Source organism: Gavialis gangeticus, unplaced genomic scaffold (assembly GCF_001723915.1).
Source record: "Gavialis gangeticus isolate Ggan-Ray unplaced genomic scaffold, GavGan_comp1, whole genome shotgun sequence".
NCBI classification, from domain to species: Eukaryota; Metazoa; Chordata; order Crocodylia; family Gavialidae; genus Gavialis; species Gavialis gangeticus.
Window position 1 is genome coordinate 64,721,071 of NW_017728993.1, and position 16,526 is coordinate 64,737,596.

At 45.5% G+C, this 16,526-nt stretch overlaps 1 protein-coding gene and 1 long non-coding RNA gene across 2 annotated transcripts in view; one reads left to right on the top strand and one right to left on the bottom strand.

Moving 5' to 3' along the window:
- The window catches only part of LOC109287004, a 15,122-nt gene extending 13,389 nt beyond the window's left edge, over positions 1-1,733 (bottom strand). Inside the window, exon 1 of the long non-coding RNA XR_002094735.1 lies at positions 1,638-1,733. This is a non-coding gene — a long non-coding RNA (uncharacterized LOC109287004). The remainder of the gene's footprint in view (positions 1-1,637) is intronic.
- The window catches only part of ADCY10 (adenylate cyclase 10, soluble), an 82,465-nt gene that overhangs the window by 30,990 nt on the left and 34,949 nt on the right, over positions 1-16,526 (top strand). The window contains exons 15-22 of the mRNA XM_019501880.1: positions 2,339-2,425; positions 3,179-3,462; positions 5,117-5,253; positions 8,730-8,864; positions 10,189-10,470; positions 15,108-15,173; positions 16,182-16,313; positions 16,410-16,469. Of these exons, the coding sequence (XP_019357425.1) occupies positions 2,339-2,425; positions 3,179-3,462; positions 5,117-5,253; positions 8,730-8,864; positions 10,189-10,470; positions 15,108-15,173; positions 16,182-16,313; positions 16,410-16,469 (1,183 nt within the window). The remainder of the gene's footprint in view (positions 1-2,338; positions 2,426-3,178; positions 3,463-5,116; positions 5,254-8,729; positions 8,865-10,188; positions 10,471-15,107; positions 15,174-16,181; positions 16,314-16,409; positions 16,470-16,526) is intronic.

Below are 16,526 nucleotides of genomic sequence, written 5' to 3' on the forward strand. Positions count from 1 at the left end.
GTTTCAGGCATTCAGTGCTGGTTGGGGTGTCCCAGGTACCTTCCCTGCCTCTGGGGAGTTCAGCTCCCTCTCAAGTCTCTCCTTACCCCTTGGAGAGATGGGGCTTTTAAGTGCCTCAAAGTGCAGCCCCTTCTAATCAGCTGACCCTCTCTCCAGCACAGCTGCATCTAGCTCAAGGGCAGGTAATTATTTCGGGTGGAGGGCTGTTTACCAAGTTGTGGCAAGCCGTTGAGGCCGCATGGGTATCCCCGCCCCTTGACAGATGCCCCACCCCCTGATTACCATCTTGAGACCAACGTCCCATGGCCAGCATTGGTGGGGCCCAGAGCGGGGCGCAGGCTGGCAGGGGTCTGTGGAGCCAAGCTGGGCTGCACCAGCAGGGAGAGGAGGGAGCTGGTCAGGCTCCATAGAGTCCCTGCCAGTCAGGACCCTGTACCCCTGCTGGCCTTCTCTGGGCCCTGCTGGCGCTGACCCTGGGACTCAGGTGCGGGTCCTGCTCCCACACCTGCTCACTCCCAGTGCCCCCCAACCCCATGGTACAGGCAGGGGCAGCACACACCCCGGACCCCCTGTTTGCTGGTTAGTGCTGAGCATGGGGGGCAAAGGTGGCCCCTCACCTGCCCTGTGGCTGCTGCAGACACTTGCAGGCCATGCAGGGCTGTCCAGAGCAGGCACAGACAGCCACAAGTGGGCTGCATATGGCTACAGTGCAGGGTACTGGCCACGGGGCAGGTGAGGGGCCGCTATTCCCCTGTACTCAGCACCAGCTTGTAACCCGCCCCGCTGCCAGTCTGGGCCCCGTGCTGGCTCTGGGCTTGCCCGTTGGGGCTGTGCTGTGGCAGCAGCAGCTGTGGCCCCACACTTGCTGCACCAGGCAGCATTGGCTGCTGCTGTCTGCCCAGAGTTCGCATGCTGGGCAGCAGCAGCAAACTGCCTGGCATGACAAGCAGCGTGGTTGCAGCTGATGTTGCCATACGTAGCCCCGACGGCCGAGCCCAGAGCTGACGTGGGGCCCAGGCTGGCAGCGGGGCAGGTTAAAAGCTGGTGCTGAGCACAGGAAAAGTGGCCCCTCGCCCACCCTGTGCCCAGTGTCCCACGCTGCAGCCACTCGCAACCTGTGTGGGGCTTGCTGTGCCTGCTCCAGACAGCCCCATGCGGGCTGCAAGTGGCTGCAGCAGGGAGTACTGGACATGGGGTGGGGGAGGGGCCACTTTTCCCTGTGCTCAGCAGCAGCTCGTCTCCTGCCCCCCCCTGCCACTTACCTGAGCTTCCCACGCGGGGGCAGCCACATGGTCCCAGGCAAGAAGCCCCTACTGGGCCTTCTGGCTGCAGGGGTGGGGCTGGGGCCAGGCAGGCCCTGCTGTTGAAGAAGTCATCCAGGGCTTCCCCTTGGTCCTACTGCCCTTGGTTCCTATTATCTTTGACAGGAACCAAGGACAGATGCATTTTAATTTTCTAAATTTTTTTAGGCACCCCACGGGCCAGATAGAATGGCCTTGTGGGATGGATGTGGCCTGTATTTTGCCCACCCCGATCTAGCTAATTCTAACATTTGGCTTTCCTTGCTCCCTGGCTGTTGCTGGACTTTGCTGCTGGCAATCTCCTCTTTACTTACCTGACAGGGGAAATACCCTGACCAAGGTAATTCAATTAAAATGGCACTGTGTAGTGGAGGGTTGTACCTTTGTCTGCTTGTGGACAAGACTCCCTACGAGAGCCTCATAGTTAGCTTCCCAATCTAGCTTCCAGTGGGAGGATCTCAGCTACACCCAGACTTTATGGAAATGGGAGACTTCTCCCTATCTTGCTCCTGCAGCCATACAGTCGAGGGCAAGTGAAACTCGGAGGCCTCTGAGCCCCAAGTCTCTGGGCTAGGGCCTGCATGTAGGATGCCTGCCAAAGGATTTGGAAGTACCTGAAGCCCCAGGCTGGGGTGGAGGGTACTTGCTGTTAGCAGGGCCACATATGGTTCTTGGATGATTCACACAGATTTGGAATTGATTTGGCTGATTTGACTTGGGAGGTGAAAAATTTTCCTTCAATTAAAAAATCTCCTCTTTAGTAACAGCAGCCTTTGGCTTCCTTTTATAATCCCCCAGTGGAGGGCAGGACTATTGGTAGCTTCACTGTTCAGCTGTGTTGATTTTAGACTGACGGTGGAACCCACAGCTCCTCACACTTTATACTGTGTAGTTTCTGCATAAAAGGGTAGACACTGGGAATAACACTTGGACCACCATAAGCTGAGGGACTTTTCCCTAAAGCCTCTTCTGCTGAATGTATGTATGATTGGCAGGAATACCATGTCTATAACTATCTGTTCTGATGTTCTGATTAGTTTCCTATCTCGGAGGAGGTTTCTAAAATGGACAGTGAAGAAAGAAAAATAAAAATGGAAAAATTTCTTATGGAAATACTACAGACAGTGAGTAATCCAGTCCATCATAAAACAGCAAAGTAACATCCTGACCCTGCATCTAGGAATTTTATATTCTGCTAGTGAACAGTGTGTCAGCAGGCTAGAAATATGGTTGTACCTGGGACCCTTTGTTTAAGCAGTCCCTGCTTATGGCCCCTACTTTAATTCCCATTACAAATCTTCACTCAAGCATATATAAAATTAGAGGCCATGTTCTCTGGAGTTGGACAGATCTCTTCTTGTAGAGTGGCACTTGACCTCTTTTCCAACATAGTTTACTGCATGGATATTCTATTAAATTGGCTCTAGCCTTTGTCTGAGAGCTTGGTTCTCCTCTCTCTCCTATACAACCCACACCCCAAAGTAGCAAATAAAATATAATTAGGGGAGGTGACATTGCCCCTGACATGAGGGCTGGTACGTTACCCACTTAAGCCTCACATATGGGGCTGCATGAGTGGGGAAGGGCCAGTGGGCTACATGGCTGCAGTGAGGCGTACACTATAAAACATTCAATTTGAGGGTGGTTTAGGAATAGAACAAAGGAGGGACCATAGATTCACTTTTATGCAGATCCCAGTACTTGATTTAACCAACAAAAGGGTGTTACAGCTTCTCTTCCACCCAATAGTTGAAGTAGCAGTCACAAGACTTGGGGTGGTCTTTATGACAGCCTTACATCCCAGTCTAGGCCTGAATACAAACTCCTCAGCATTGAAGCAATACCTTATTTGGGGATTCTTTGGGTTTTTTTTTCAGGCAGTAAAGAAAGACCTTCTCATTTTTGTCATTGATGAAGCCCAGTTCATTGACTCTGCCTCCTGGGAATATTTGGAAAACCTGCTCTCCAAAGTCCCAATCTTTATGATCATGGCATTATCACCTTTCCACTACAGAGCACGGCAGCCTTGCTCCTCTGCAGTAAACATCATAAAGAGCCCCCAAACCACTTATGTTCAGCTGAGGGAGCTGAAGCCTTCTGTGATCCTGCAGAAAGCTTGCCAGGACCTTGGAGTAGTTAGTATCCCTAGGGAACTAGAAACGTAAGTAACAAAATACTTGCTCTGTGTTCTCAGTAGTAAGCCACATTGCCTTACTTATAAGACAAGGTAGGGACTAGATGGGGGCAGACAAAGTCTGGCCCATGGTCCAGATCAGGTCTGCAGTGGACTCCATTTCTCAGAAGCCTTGCCTGCATTGCTGTGGTTGGTTTCCATGGAGACCCCAGGAGTGGTGGGGCTGTGACAGTGTGGGGCCAGGGTTTCCATGGAGACTGGCCCTAGCAGTGCTGGCAGAGCAGTGGCTGAGCTGGGGAGCTGCTTTGTGGCAGGGGTCTTGCAGAAGTGATAGTGTGGTCTGGAGCCAGGTCAGAGCTGTGATCTGCTGCCCACATACCTGGACAGGGGCAGCATTCAGGCAATGAATCATAGCTCTGCCCTGGCAGGGCATGCAGGCAGCAGATCGCAGCTCTGCTCTGGCTCTGGACCACTCTGTCATTGCCGCAAGATCCTGGCCCTGGCCCTGGCCCCATCCCTGCAGCAACTCCTTGTCCAGCCACTTGCCCTGCCAGGGCTGCTGGGGCCAGTCTCCCTGGACACTCTGGCCCCATTCTGTCATGGCCACGCTGCTCCTGGGGTTTCCAAGGAAACTGGCTACAGTGACTTGGGCAGGAGCTACTGGGAAATGGAGTCTGAGTGCCAGCTGGATCTGCCATTTTGCCCATCCCTGGACTGGATGCAGTTTATTGGGAAATGTTTTCCTGCCAATAGGGCAGTACAATGGGAGAAGGAAGAAAGGCTTTTAAAGGAAAATCTTAGAGAAGAGTAATGAAGGCTTAGAACTTTGTGGGGCCAAATGTAGTATTCACTGAGTAATGAGGTAGTAGAGCTGATCTAAGCTTTCCGGACATTTATTCACATACATTTGTCTGCTCCAATGTGCTGGATCTCTGGCGTGTTGGAGCAGACTCGATTAATCTGCACACAGTCTGACATGCCTGGCGTTGTGTTGCATGCATTTCTACAAATGACCAAATGCATGTTAGCACTGAGAAAATGGCAGTGGTGTACTTTTGAACTAAAACACTTTTGACGTGTTTTAGTTAAAAAATGTGCTGCTGCCATTTTCTTAGTGCTAATGTGCATTTCGCCTTTTATACAAATGCACACGCCACAGCGCTGGGCACTTTTAAATGCGCCCAGCACTGAGGCGCAAGCATGCATACAAATGCCATCAGTGATTTCATTTGTGGTAAGCTGAGGTGTAAAATTTTTGAATGATACATAGTTTTATACGCTTAAAAAAATAGGAGACAAATCATAAGGTGATGTAGGCTGGCCTGTTTCCATTGACTTTACACGAGCAAAAGATATGGCTTATTGTATTTAAACTCATTATCTCATTAATATAAAGTTGTTTTCCTAAGAGGCTAATTCCCTGCCCTAATTCTGCTGCTCGTTTAGTCTAGGAAACATTCTGTGTCTTCAGGACTGCTTAGATTTCCTAGGAACATGGGGGGAATGGACTGCCTGGGTCACCAAGTTCAATACCCTGCAATAATAGACAACCTTGCAATGGAGGTTTAATCCAAAAGGTGCACACTTGGAACAACATTTTCAAAGTGGCTTCTATCACCTGAAATGTGTTTCATTCCTTTACTGTACTGGATCAGTAAAGGACCATTTCACCGCTCTTTAGGTTCTTGATACAAAGGAGCCATGGAATCCCATATTATTGTGAAGAGCTGCTACGGAACCTCTATTTACACAATGCCCTCATGTTCCATGTGCTGGATGAAGAGGAAGAAATAGAGGATGAGTGGGAGAAACTTTTTAGTAAGCTCCTCTTCATTTACTTTTTCACATGCTGTGAACCATTTTATACTGTAGTCGAGAGAATAACTCATCCTCCATAGTATTTCTCACCCCTTCTTTGGACATTTGTTAACCACTGATCGGTGGGGTTCAGGGAAAGCAGGAAACCAAATGAGGGTGCTTGGGACAAGGAGGAGACATATTGAGGGATAATGTAAAAAGGAAGGAGAACTGAGTTGGCTAGGAAGGAGAGAGAGAGAGATGGAGGTGGGGGCGGGGGGCAAGGGCAAGGGCACCAGTGTAAGCAGGGGAAATGGATACTGAAAAATCCACAATGTGCAACAGCTTTCTGGCAGCAGTAGAATGCTATCAGGTGTCCTGACTTCTGTTCCTGGTTATGGCAGGGTATGGACACAAGTAAGAAGTGAAATTTTTCAAATGCCTTTGAAACACTTCAAAGGGCTAGTTATACAAATGTACGTGCCCTTTGAAATGTTCCAAAACTGGCTGAAGTGCTCCAAAATAGAACCTCTTGGAATGAGCTGTTATTTTTGAACAGTTCACTTCTAGTTATGTGCGCACAGGGACAGGGCATGTATAAATCCTCCAGAATCCCACAGTGCTCTGTTCTCCTCTCACCTCCCTCCACATGACTTGGCTCCTATTCTCTGCTGTACTGGAAATGACCTCGTGCAGCCTCTCGTGGCTTTAGGTTTTTCCATTAGATGATGAGGGGGATATGCCTCCTTCTAGGGTAAGGGTATCACACCTTGATCAGGATTAATACTAAACAATGGGGAGAAACCTCATTGTTTCTTATTTCCCAGCCTAGTGTTTTTTTCTGTTAGCCAAGGAATAGTTTGAGAAATACTAACAGGAAGAGGAGAACTCATTTCTGTTACTTCTGTGCAGTTGATTTGGAAAAAAAATTACCAGATGCTTATATGACCCTGGAAACAGTGTAATATAGCCATAAACTGAACTTGGAGATCCTGTGGTTAGGAAAGAAAGTGACTAACCATGGAGTAAATCCTACTGCATAGATGAACAAGACAGTCTGTTTGTTTATTTTTTACTATGACTTCAACAAATGTAGGTGGATTTTCAATGATTCACTGAAAAACAATTGTTTAACTTCAGGTGAATTTCCCTGATCAAATTTCCTTTTCTACTTCAAATTCTTTAGCTGCTAAAGCTGTTCTAAAGAGATGGGAGCATGTATTTTGTTTGTTTTACAATGGGAAAAATCCATTGACAAAACACCTGTATCACTTTAAACCAAATGTTTCAAAAGTACCCAGTGTAAAGCAAAAGCCAAACCTGGAAAATTACAACCTCAGAGCTTAAATCCTGACAAAACTAGGATTTTGTTATAAAACACTGAAAAGGAGGGTTATAATGCTATGTGGTAACAGCTTTAATAATAGGTGTCAGCTCTGTGCTATGCCTTTTTCAATGCATTGTTACAGCTTCTCATAATAATAAAACATGGGACTCAGTGGCATGCAAAAACAACTGTTGACACGCAAGTTGCTTACATACATTACAGACAACAAGATTGTATATAAATTGCATGCTGTAGGCTCAGTTCAGTATATTGTTGATGGTTATTGAATTATGCAATTTGATCGCATGCTTATGCCAAGGGTTGTTTTCTTAGACTTCTCTGACAGTTGCTAAAAAACCAATGTGTTAATGAGCTTTAATTTAGCTAGTGTGGAACACATAAGTGTGTTAGTTGAGCAATTTATGGGCTAGTACCAATTAGTTGTCCAAATGAAGAGGCAAACATCCTAAAAGTCAGATTTTCCTAGGATGTTCAGCTTTGTTTAACTGAAGAACTGGCTTTATCTGGTTCTGTGGGGTCTTCAGGAGAGAGATTCCTTGAATGTTTCCACCCTTACTCCCTAGACTATGTAAGTTAGACTTCAAAATGCTCATGTTGGGAATAGAGGTGTAAAATCAGCAGGATTGCTCTCCACCTCAGAGAGAAGGTAGAGGAAGGAAACTTGGTACGAAAATTATTACTTTGTATTCTTATATTTTTTCTTTTTGGTTTATACTGTTTTGTTAGTTACATACTAACTTTGTTAGTTTTGGATTATCTGAATATTTTTGTTTGTTACTGAATGGCAAAAGATTGAATTTGGCAGATAGGGTTCAGTTGGTTAACTGGCTGTTAATCATTGATTTCCTACTATCAGTAACATTCAGATTTAAAACATTAAAGGAAACATTTCTCTATACATCACATCATTAATCTGTGGGTCTGACATATCACTGAGAAAAAAAGTCTTTCAAAGAGCTAGATGTTTATAATAGCGTCTGCAGTTACACTAGCTATAAAAATATAGAGCAATAGTCCATTCACTTTTTGTGTGGGTCAGCTGGAAATAGAAGCAGATCCAGGGGGGTGCACTTTCATCCTCTTCCCCTTAGATTCCTGCTCTATCCAAAGTTTAAAACCAATTTCCTGGCAGTGGCAGCAGCATTTCTAGTTAAGAAGTACTGATGAAGTCATATGACTTCATGGCTCATTGTAATCTACCTAATCCCTTCTAAATTCTTTATTCCACAGGTGTTAATGACCCTCTCTTCTTTTTAATGGCCTTGATATTCCACTAGTCAAGCTACCCTTTGTTCTAAAATTCTGCTGTCTGTTACCTGCACCTAGTAATGAATGTTGTATTTCACAGCAGTGCAAATCATTTTTAAATTATTCCAATTGTTTTTTGCTTCAATCTTAAACTGAGTAGTACAGCCATAGGCCCCTAACATATTAATAAAACTTCTAGTATATTTTTAACTGGAGAAAAATATGTGTTGTTTTATATGTGATGATGCATCTCTTCATCTGCACCCCCCTTTTCAAAATTCTAGATCCCCCCATAGCTGGAATGATCCTGCCACTGCCATTGCCACTGCCATTGCCACTGCTTCCCTCTGCCACTCAACAAATAAACACCACTGAAGCCCCTTGTCACCGAATGTTGCCAAAGTCACCTAGGCTCACATGCCAGATCCAATGGTTCTGCAGTCTGGATCTGACCCATGGGCCATAGCCTGCCAACCCCTGACATAAAGGACAGAACCTCTTTAGGTTCTGTTTCTGTCCTCCTTCAGGACATGAACCAGGTGTTCACTGCTTGGAATTCAAGATGATACTCCCTCCACAGGCCTTTTGTCCATTTTCCATAAAGGAGTGTTCACTCTTTCCTTGAAAGCATTTTGTGAAGATAAAATATGAAATGAGATGGACTACTTGCTTGATCTAGTCTGTGACTTTTGGAAACTACCTGTGAGCAAGGACCAAACATGGAAAGCTTGGGCCAAACAATCGAATGACTTGGAAAATGGTGGAAATAAGGGGTTGCACTAAGAAACATGTTGTATTCTTACTTGTAGCATTTATTACAGGCAACGGGTATAATAAAATGGCTGTATAGTCCTTGCAGATCTTGCCCAGTCTTGCTTTTTCTGTTTTTCTCTTCATGCAGCCAATCTAGTCAAAGGCATGCCCTTCAAAACGTCATCATCCACCAGTTTAGAGAGCACAGAGAAAGAGTTATACATTTGTACCATCTGTCAGAATGTGAAGTTGCAGAATATAACACTTCCCCCTTCATTAAAAGGTGAGGGTCTGAGCCTGGCTTCTTTGATCGGGGGGCTGTATAATGCTCCTCCCTGCCCCCACAAGGATAGCAGCTTAAAAAGTATGGAAACCTGAAAGCTGCAGACAGTGCAGGTATGAAACACTGCAGAGAAGGGTGATTCTGAGTTTTAAAGACAGACTGACCTTTCCTGTCAGGGAATAAGTTTGGATCTTGAGATCCAGCCCTGCAAAGTCCTGTGTGTTCTGGATATCACTCCATGGCTCCAATCCAATAATCCATATAAGCTGTGCAGGGAATTAATTTTCTAGTTTGATGTAGAGCAAAATACTGCTTTGGGTTGATCAGATAGTTAAATGTTTTGCCTTTCTTGTTGAAACACACACTCACACACTCTCTTACTTTGAGGTTAAATAAACCTTTATTGTTTTACTTCTAATTAAAAAAAAAAAAAGAAACTGTGCCTAATTTGGCCTCGAATCATAGAATCAATGAGTGGGAAGGGACCTAGACAGATCATCGAGTCCGACCCCCTGCCATGGGCAGGAAGGAGCACTGGCCAGCCAGAAAGACCCCAGCCAGGTGCCTATCCAGTCTCCTCTTGAAGATTTCTAGGGAAGGTGAGAGGACCACCTCTCTGGGAAGCCAATTCCAGGCTCTGGCCACCCTTACAGTGAAGTAGTTCTTCCTAATATCTAACCTAAACCTATCCTCCCTCAGCTTGTGGCCATTGTTCCTGGTGACTCCAAGGGGGGCCCTGGTGAACAGACTTTCCCCGAGTCCCTGCTGCTGGCATATTGAATCAAGATATTTATACATCTTGAAACACAATTTTTCAAGTCTTGTAAAATTTTCCAACACTTTTTGTCCAGACCATCTGCCAAATTCAATACTTGAATTCAAAACTATTTTTGATTGACTTGAAACAAATTAAGTGTTTATCCAAGGCATTTTTTTCTCTCACTGGTCACACTGATTGAGGGTACTTTGGAGCCACAGAATTGTGCTACTAGTCTGGGAAGCTGCTTTTTTGACACATGAAGAACAAAGAATTACATGCATTAATATAACATGGTCTGCTTAATAAACCTGCAGTCATATCAACTGACTGACCATTTATAGTGGGTTCTGGATCAAGGGCAGGGAAAAAGTAAAAAGGATGGTTTCCCTATAACCAGTGAAAGCAGCTTCCACAACTGACAAATGAGGAGTGAGCTTTCACAGCTCTGTTTAGCTGTCAAGAATAAAGAGGACAAGGATCCAGTCAGGATTTCCATGCCCTCACCACCATAACCATCCTCTCACAGGAGCAAGCGAAATGGAAATGGCTGACTTGCTTTTGCAGGAATTGCACTGGCTGAGATAGACAACATGAGTCCTTCGGAGCAGATGATTGTGAAGTGTGCAGCAGTCATTGGGCAAAATTTCACTACAGAGCTGCTGTTCCACATCCTCCCAGAATGGACTAAGAATAAGATGATCCAGACCCTGGCAGCCTTGGTTGAGGCCAACATCTTTAAGTGTTTCCAGCAAGGAAGGGAATTCCAGATTGCAGCGGAACATGATTTATCCTTGTTAGATGTTTACGATCCTGTAAGGAAAATGAATTTAGCAGGGAAAGAAACAGGTAAGTGGAGCTAGTAAAGGAGCAAAGATGCTGAGTGGCTATCAAAAGCGCTTTGAAATCTCACTTGTTTCTGGGTTGTGTCCTTAGGGAACTATTCCTAGTGCTGTGTGAATCTTTCCTGCTAACATGCAGGCCAGTGCCTAGGATGGGTAGATTGTAAAGATCATCAAATATTTTTGCCTGTAGGTTTCATATTTGCTATTTACAATTGCACTGTCAGTGGACCCTATTCTATGGTCACAGCTGACGCAACCAAATCTCAGATCACACTGCACAATAAAGTCACAAGGGACGTTCATTTCAGTGTAACTATTGACTCTTTTCCCTTTTAAAATATAAAATATAAAACAAAATCCCAAGAATATTTTAAACAAACCTTATTTTATTGTAGCATTACAAGTGATATTGTCAATACACTAACCTCAGAAACCTCAACTCTTATGCAACTAGAGGCAGGAAGCGTGACCTTAGGCAAGTCTCTTTGGGTGCCTAGAGACACTAAGGAGCTGCACTCTAACTCACGGCATTTTATACAAAGCACTATGAGTTAAGAGACCCCATCTCTACCCCTGACCCAACAGATGTTTGCCTGATGAGTTGCGGGGGATTGAACCTGCCTGCACCAGCCTTGGTCAGCAGGTAGAGCTGTGTAAAACAGCATCGTTCTGATTCCACTTCCATTTCAACGATTTGACAGAACAGTGTTTCGTTTCGAGTTTTGTTTCATTTCGAAGGTAGTTTTCTGTTTTGTTTTGTCAAACCTGTGTTGCTGTTTCGACGCTGTTTCAATGTTTCACCCATAGGTTATTATGGGGAAACATAAACGCAGCAGGCAGGCAGATCGGGGGCTCACCTGCACCCCTGGGAGGGCTTCTGGGGCTGTGCTGGAGTCCTCCCAGGGGTGTGAGCCCCTGATCTGTCTGTCAGATGAGAGAAGCTGGATGCTGCCACCTGGGACCAGCACCGGGAAGATCACTGCTGCTGGTCCCCTGTACCGGAGCCGAATCCAGGTGGGGTTCCAGGGCAGATCATCTGGTGCAGGGACCCTCCCCTGCCCAGGGATCAGGGCGGTGGGTCCCCGCACCATCTGATCTGCCCCGGACCCACTAGCCCCAGGCGGCAGGACCTGGCTCCTGTCAGCCAGCAGGCAAGTCGGGGGCCTGCTGGCACCCTCGGGAGGGCTGTGGGGGCGGTGCCTGAGTCCTTCTGGGGGTGCATGACCCCGATCTGCTTACTGGGTGACAGGAGCCACGTGCTGCTGCCTGGGGCCAGCAGCAGCACCGATCTTCCCGGCACTGGGTGCGGGCTGCACCCAGCGCTGGTCTGTCATCTGGCAGGCAGATCGGGGGCACACCCCCAGGAGGACTCTGGCACAGCTCCTACAGCCCAATCTGCCTGCCGGACGAGAAGAGGCGGATGCTGCTGGCTAGGACTGGCACTGAAGCCAGTAAGCCTGGCTTCGAAACTCAAAATGTTTTGAGTTCCCTTGTTCCCTTCTGAAGCTGTTTCAAAGGCTTTCGTTTCATTTTGATTTCACTGTTTCAAGCTTGAAACACATCAAAACAGCTTTGAAACAAAATGCTGGGCAACATTTCACATAGCCCTACCAGCAGGCAGGGGTGCTTTAGCAGCCTCCCCAGAAGCTGACAAACTGCCCCTCTCTCCAGCCCTGTCCCCCCCCACCAACTCTGTGGCTGTTCAGAGGGGGAGGGAGCAGTGTGGAGCTGCCAGCTGGGCTTTGCCTAGCCAGAGCTGGGAGTGGGTGGGGGCAGGGTAGAATAGAGCCCCCTCGCCTTGTGGGCTCCCTCCAGCTGCCTTGGCTGGGGTATTGGGGGGAGACAAGTTGGGCCTGCAAGATAAGGGGCTTCATTCCACCCCTCCAGCTCTGGCCACTGCAAAGCTGAACCAGCAGCTTCTGCTACCTACCGCTATTAAGAGGTCTGGGTGGGGGAAGGGATTTCCCTCCTCCTCCCCCCAACTTTGCAGGCCCAGCCTGGTTCCCTGCCAATACCCTAGCAAACCAAAAAAACCAAGCCAGGGATAGGATACATCTCTGTATTGACATCACTATATGGAAATAAACATGCCAGAGTGGGAAAATGACTATTTAAATTTAGGACAATATGGGCAGAAGAACAAATGGGCATAAATTGTTTGTGGAGAAATTGAAGCTGGAAATAAGGAGGTGGCTTCTAACAATCAGGAATACAGTTCTGGGACACCTTTCTCATAGTGTTAGTGGACACAAAAAAGAACTAACTATTTTTAATATGGAACTTGATCAGTCCACAAAAGCAATTACATGACATGGTTGCCCGTGATATCAGTGGACTGGACTTAATGTCCCAGGATGTTCCTTCCAGTTCTTTGTTCCTAAATCACTTAAGTAAACTCTTTAGTCCATCCAACACCAGTATACTTTATGGCTGAATAGAGATCAAAGTGAGGTGTGGTGAGCTAAATTATTATGCTTGATTTTTTTACATTTTGATTTATTGTCCAAGTACGTTATATACCTGTATCCCACTAAACTACTCCTGTGTTGTATAATGGCCTATCAGCTCAGGGATTGAGGTTTATACCTTTAAAATCTAGAGGTCCTGGGTTCAATCACAGCTACTAACAACCCAACAAGGGTGCAGCTTTAAACCTTCAGTGTAAACACTTTCATCTATGGCTACAGCAGAAGCATAGCACCCTCAGTGACTGAACTCTGCTCTTGGCAGGTGGGAGCTAATTTAGAAATCTGTGCTTTTTTGAAGGTGTCCAAATATCTGTGGCTAACAGAATCAGACTGGAGCAGGCAGTGATGCAGTGCAGCGGCATGGGGTTCTGCATGGCCTTGATGCAGGAAGCAGCCTACGAGCTCTGGCTGAAGAGCCAGAAAGAAGCGTTACATCACAAATGTGCTGCTTACCTACAGAAGCAGGCCCACAAATGCAAGCGTTGTGGCGAAGGGGACTTCATTTCATTCCACCGCTATGCAATTGAGATGACGCTAGAGATACCAGATGACCAGGAACTTGTTTTTGAGGAACCTGAGGAATATCCATTCAGTGAAGCAGCCTCATTGGTCACTGCCATAGCTCTAGGAAAAATCGAGTCTCCCTCATTTGAAGGTTATTGAACATCCTAGTTTATAAAACAGTCTTGAGTCTGGGCTCTCCAAGGGACTGTGATACCATGTGGCAGGAAATGTAGCAGGGCTGTTTTGCAGTATTCAAGAGAACAGGGCTGTGTTGGCAATTACTCCATACCACATTCCTCAAGTTCTCGCTGTTTGTGGCATATTCTGAGGTGTTGGGACTGGTGGGTAGAGGCATCTTCTAGTCTCAGGAAACATCAGACAGTTTTGCTACCCCTCACCCCTCTTTTCTCCCACTTCACATATTCCTGTTTCCTCCTTATTCCATCACGCAATCCATCACAGAGGCACTTCTTTGTTCTTTTTCTATACTTTCCCACTTCAACCCTATATCCTTCAAATCCTTCTGTACCCCATCAGCTCTTCGGCCTTTCCCATGGATTTCTTTGCATTGCTTTCTAGTGTTCAGTGCAGGGAGAGAGGAGACTGAGGTTGTGGAAGAATGTGGAAACACACAGACTTGTAGAGGCAGGTCGACTGCATATAGAGGAAGAAACTGCCTTTTGGGGAGCCATCAGTTTACCAAGGGATTCCTGCCTGTGCCAAAATCTGATTTCATGACTATAGAATTTGTCTGGAAATTCACTCCTTGCCACAACATTATGCTCCAGAGTTAAAAGTCTCATTTTTCTTTAAAAATGCTTATGCTTCTAGGTATCAGGTGGATGAATAAAGCATGAAATAAGCATTAAAAGTTGTAAAGTCGTTTGCTTGGATCTTCGGAGAGCCTTAACAATAGTTCTGAGGAAATGTTGCTAGCTGAAACAATGATTTCTTTTCATCTTATTTAGGGGTCTGTGAATTGTATATGGAATTTGGCATTTTTCTTTGATGCTATGGAGTGTCTCATATCTTTTTGTGTGTCCTTGCTCTGATGGAAATCTGCCTAGAGAAGTCAGTTCTTGCATGATTTTCCCTTTAAAGCTAGGCTTGATCTTATTATTAAGAACATGCTTCATGGATTCACACATGGAGCCAAGGCAGCAGAGGTAGGAAAGAACCACAGTTAACAGAATGAGGTAGGCTGGTAAGCCGAGGTAGAATGAAGGTAGGCTAAGGAATAGTAGAGCATCTGAGACGCCTGAGAAGCCTCACAGTTAGTAGCTGTGATTGAAAGCTGAGAAGAGAAGCTACTAAAACTAATGTTTGCTCTCCATGTCTTTGGTATCTATTAAATTAAAGAAGTTCTGAACTAGCCTGGACAACACTGCAGAAGCCAAGACCTGGAGGGAGGGAGGGAGGGTGAAATAAATCCACCCTTCAAAACAAACAAGGCACTATACATTAATAAGTCCTGCAGTTGAATTTAGTTCTGATGCAGAATTGGCTCCTTGTAGGTTCTTTGGAACTGGCCAACTTTTTTATTATACCTATCTTACATCTAGTGCAATGGCACTCTGGTCTCCAGACTCCACCGCCAGACAAATGATAAAGAGCCATGACACATTTTGTTGTTATATATCACAATCTGTTTCTGTCTTCCATTTGGCAGGTTTAGAGCGAAAAGTTGTGCCTGCTGAGATGTGTTCGCAAGAAAATAACACAGAGTTAACTGAAGGTAAAATGTCCAGTCAGATAAAGAACCCACAATAACCTTAAAGGGAACAAGGAGAGACTACAAGAGAAATCCCCAGAATGCTGCAGGAAGCAGGGGATGAAAGAAGTGGTTGATTTATTGGATTAATGGGATAAGAGACTGAAAAAAAAATAAATGCGAGAGAGGTGAAATACTGAGATATTGAGATGGGCAAAGAGAGAATGATATAGCCTTAGAGAGGAAGACACTTATTATTTCCCTGGGTCATTAGTGAACCAATGTCCTAACCTAGTGCGGGAGTGCTACACAATTGGATGCTTCCATGTTTTGGATGAAAACAATTTCTGCCAAACTCTGTGATAAGCCTTGCAGGAAGAATAGAAGCAGGGCAGATACTCTGATTCAGTTTCAGTAATTCCTGAGAAAACATATCCTGACAAAACATATGTGAAAACATTATTTCTATATATATCTCAGAGGTTTCCAGATTTAAAAAAACCCAAGAAAATAGAGGCAAAGTATAATAAGACAATTGCAAAATAATTAGCGATAATAGTAAAGGTATTTTGGTGCTGTTAGACCAGGGTGAATTTTGCCTACTATGTTGAAATATCCAAATAACTTTTGCACACATTCTTTAGAAGAACTGGCCTTTATGTCCTTGATTAACAAAGAGAAGTTGTTAGTTGTGTTAGTCTGAAGTCTGGCAGAAGACAGACTCATATAGGTTAGAGTTACTGTATGGTATTGTTTTAAGTTAATAATTAGAACTCTTGATAGCTCTCCCATACTTTATCCTGCCCAGACCTGCTGGATACGAGAATGTGATGAACAGCTGGGCTGTTACCAGAGGTGTAACAAGCAGAGCTTGCATCCTGGGCAAACTGTTGTGAGAGGCCAGGTGGGGGGGGGCCTTTTTTTGAGAACAGGGGTGGTGGGGAGGCACAGCTTTGAGTGAGGTAAGGACGGGGAGCACAGGAGTCTTATTCATGCTGAAGAAGCCTAATGTCTTACGCTTTGTATACTTAGAAATCCATGAACCACGAAATAAGCTCAGTAATATCTTTTCTGGAGTGCAGTCATATTTAGACACCGCAGCCGTGGTTATGCGCACCATCTCTAGACACTCGCCTTCTAGAATGTTCAGGCCTCTTGATGAAGGTGAGAGCTTGTCACTAGGAAGGCAGGGTGTTTCTTTGTCTTAAATAAACCATATACTGCCTGCACACTTAGATCACCTTGTTCTCTTACTTTCAGATATCCACATGCCTAATTATTCCAAGAGACATGGGTCAGTTGCACAAAGTGCTACAGAAGGTAACCTCAACTGTAATAGACCAGCTGGAGCTGGTCCTGACTGTAATGCATCATGCT